Below are 3,143 nucleotides of genomic sequence, written 5' to 3' on the forward strand. Positions count from 1 at the left end.
TATATTTAGCACAGTTTGCCTATTTTATATGCGTAATATAGGAATTGAACATTAAATTTCAAATTACTATCGACAAACAAACTCCAAGAAATGTTTTCCATACATACAAAGTCTAAAGTTTTGACACAAGATTCCTTTTGATAAGCACTTGGAATATATAGGATAGCTTATAGCTTATTTTAACATCACACGAGTTATGAAGTTCATAACTCGCTGTATATCTAAGGGAACTAAAGCTAAGGTAGCAATGTGGACTAAAGTGGACTTTCGGTAGCAATGTGGACTAAAGTGGACTTTCGGCAGCAATGTAGCTACCTTTCAAAACAATGTAGCTACCAATTAAGTTTCCATTTCTGAGCTTTTCTTGTGAAAAAAAAACCTACTCGTGTTATAAAATAATGAAAATAATTAGTGAACTAATCATCATTCATCTCATTCATTTCTAGTAAGGACGACAGCTATCGGCCAGTAAAACTACGCAAAGTTGTAATAGGCTATCCGTGTAAAAACAACATCACCAACTTTCGGTTTGATCTTTCATTCGTGTGTTTGTTCATTATAGTATAAGTGTACGTAGTGCGAGATAACGAATAAACCTTCACGTTTTTATTGAAACATTAATAACTATATTAATGAAAAAATCAATATCTTATTGACAACAAGCAGGGGAAATTTGATATTTTCATCCACATATTTAAAACAATACCACAATAGGTAGGTGATCGACATTCAACATAAACACTTCGCTGAAAAACCTTGATACTCAGCAAGCGAAATATAGAAATGATAATCTTTGTTTTAGTTATAAGATTTTTGAGTGTTGCACTTTGTTCTATGGAACAAAAGTTGTCAAAATATACATTAAAACCTCATCATTTCCCGTCTTGTGATCAATATTTAAACATGCCGTCTTACCATGCGGTATGCACGGTAAAGTTTAATTCCAAAGACATTATATAGCCATAAACATACCACAACTTGTTCATAACATTTCAGTTTTATAAAACTTCGGTTTATTTACAATTTTCCTTAAAACCGATGTATTCGACAATGGCAATATGCAATCTTAATCCAAAAGGAGTGTGAATAATCACCTTATTTTATACCACGCACGTTAGTTTAGATCTAATTGTATCAATTTTATCCGTAAAAACGCCCGCTTCAAATGCTCGTTACAAAGTTGTATCATTTGCTTGTAATTAAAAGGGCTTTTTTTCATCCCATCCTAGTGCAAAATTTCAAATTGTAGACCAACGTTTACTGATCACCCAATCAAATGCTAACTTCTCACAATCACTCATATTGCACGAAGCATGAATGAAAACGTAACAGCTGTTCTTGCCGGCCAGCGCCCAATCAAAAGTCCTAATTTGATTCACGTGCTTTTGTTGTACCATATATGGTATAAAAGTATAATTGATTTCGTATCGTTTTATTGTTTCGCGCCATATTGTATTGAAAATTACAAACGCAATGTCATGAACACATGCTTATGACGTGCTTATACTGTTGTTTTGTTATAACCGATTTGTTATTTTGTTGTCGTGTTAAGTAGTTGTAAATGGTATTAAATCCTAATAACTACAAACGAACGAAATGTGACATGACATGCTTATGTCACGACACGTGACATAAAAGCAAGAAATTAGGACAAACAAATATTTCAAGTCGAGTTAACTGTTAGTGTTTGTACTCTAAGTTTACGATCAGGATTATGGTTAAAAGATGCGCATTGGGCACTTGCAATATTGATTCCAGGTATCCGGAGCGTTTGTAACATAGATATAATAGGACTAGATTGCTGACGAAAATCTAAAACATGGATTTCTTTATTTTAATTGAACAGATTGCATTCACTTGAAAATTATTAATATGGTGGTGATAAACAGAAGGAGCAAAGGAATCTATTTATTGGTGTATTTAGCCATTTCTGTTTATTTTTTAAAGTCAAAGGCAAACGGTGCGTGTACAACGTAACAAAACAAAGATTCAGCTTTGACGTTGTTGAATAAGTTCACATGTACTGTTGTTTTGTTATAACCGATTTGTTATTTTGTTGTCGTGTTAAGTAGTTGTAAATGGTATTAAATCCTAATAACTACAAACGAACGAAATCTTTCTACTAGATTCTTTTATTTTACTGCTGTTATGGCAAATGTAGTATTTTGATAAAATGCGAAATATTGTATTACAGTATTGTTACTTGTTCTTTATATAGACTTCTCATGCAAACCGGACGAAGTGCAGTTTAAATGTAAGAGCGATGGAAAGTGCATGCCCAAAGATTGGGAGTGTGACGGTGTAAACGATTGTTCTGACCATTCCGATGAAATGAATTGTGGTAATCAACTGTACAGTTTGTAATTTTGTGTGTCAACAGTGTGTGCAGATAAGATAGCTGACTGGAAATCGACGCTTAAAGGATATTGACAACGAAAATTTTATGGCATATTTTGAACCTTTGTGATTACTTTAAGTTTCTTTCATTTTTGGCTTGATACTAGGCGTTCCAATTAATTAATGATTGTTGACATTTTCAATCTTTAAAACATGAAACTTCAGTATTGTGTGTGTGAGTAGGTGTTCCTCCTTTGCACATCTTGATGTTATATTTTTACTTTGAAATTTACTTTTGCACTAATTTTATCTTTGTGGTGTTTCTTCACCAAGCAATCATTGGAGTTGACTAAATACGTGTGTTTTATGTAGCATTTGTGATATATCTTTTCTAGGTTCTTGTCCACAAGAGAAGTTTTCTTGTGGTAAAGAGTGTAAATTTAAATATATGATTTGTGATGGTTACAAAGATTGTAAAGATGGATCTGATGAATCACCTTCACATTGTGGTATAGTCATTTTTGTTTGGTGTCTCTGTTGTGACGTGATAATTTTGTAACCAGTCCCTTTATTGTAGCAAATATATCTTGTTCTGACAACAAGTTCAAGTGCCAAGACAGTAAAAAATGTATCATTGAATCTTGGAAATGTGATAATTATAAAGATTGTGATGATGGAAGTGATGAATTTGACTGTGGTGAATTTGTTTATGATAACAGATTTCATCTTTTCATGTTCATTTTCATATAAAACTCACTAAGAATATTTATTGTGGTTTTATTTGTACATATAATAGGTGTCGTCCT

General features: G+C 32.5%; 1 protein-coding gene across 1 annotated transcript; it reads left to right on the forward strand.

Moving 5' to 3' along the window:
• The first annotated feature begins 1,441 nt into the window (after positions 1–1,441).
• Positions 1,442–3,108, forward strand: LOC124459284 (low-density lipoprotein receptor-related protein 8-like). Its single transcript, XM_047008776.1, has 5 exons — positions 1,442–1,758; positions 1,847–1,960; positions 2,219–2,341; positions 2,733–2,846; positions 2,915–3,108. The coding sequence occupies exons 2-5, from the start codon at positions 1,873–1,875 to the stop codon at positions 3,085–3,087; spliced, it is 498 nt and encodes a 165-aa protein (XP_046864732.1). The 5' UTR covers positions 1,442–1,758; positions 1,847–1,872; the 3' UTR covers positions 3,088–3,108.
• Positions 3,109–3,143: the final 35 nt, after the last annotated feature.

This window comes from Xenia sp. Carnegie-2017, unplaced genomic scaffold (genome assembly GCF_021976095.1).
Source record: "Xenia sp. Carnegie-2017 unplaced genomic scaffold, XeniaSp_v1 HiC_scaffold_71, whole genome shotgun sequence".
Lineage (NCBI taxonomy): Eukaryota > Metazoa > Cnidaria > Anthozoa > Malacalcyonacea > Xeniidae > Xenia > Xenia sp. Carnegie-2017.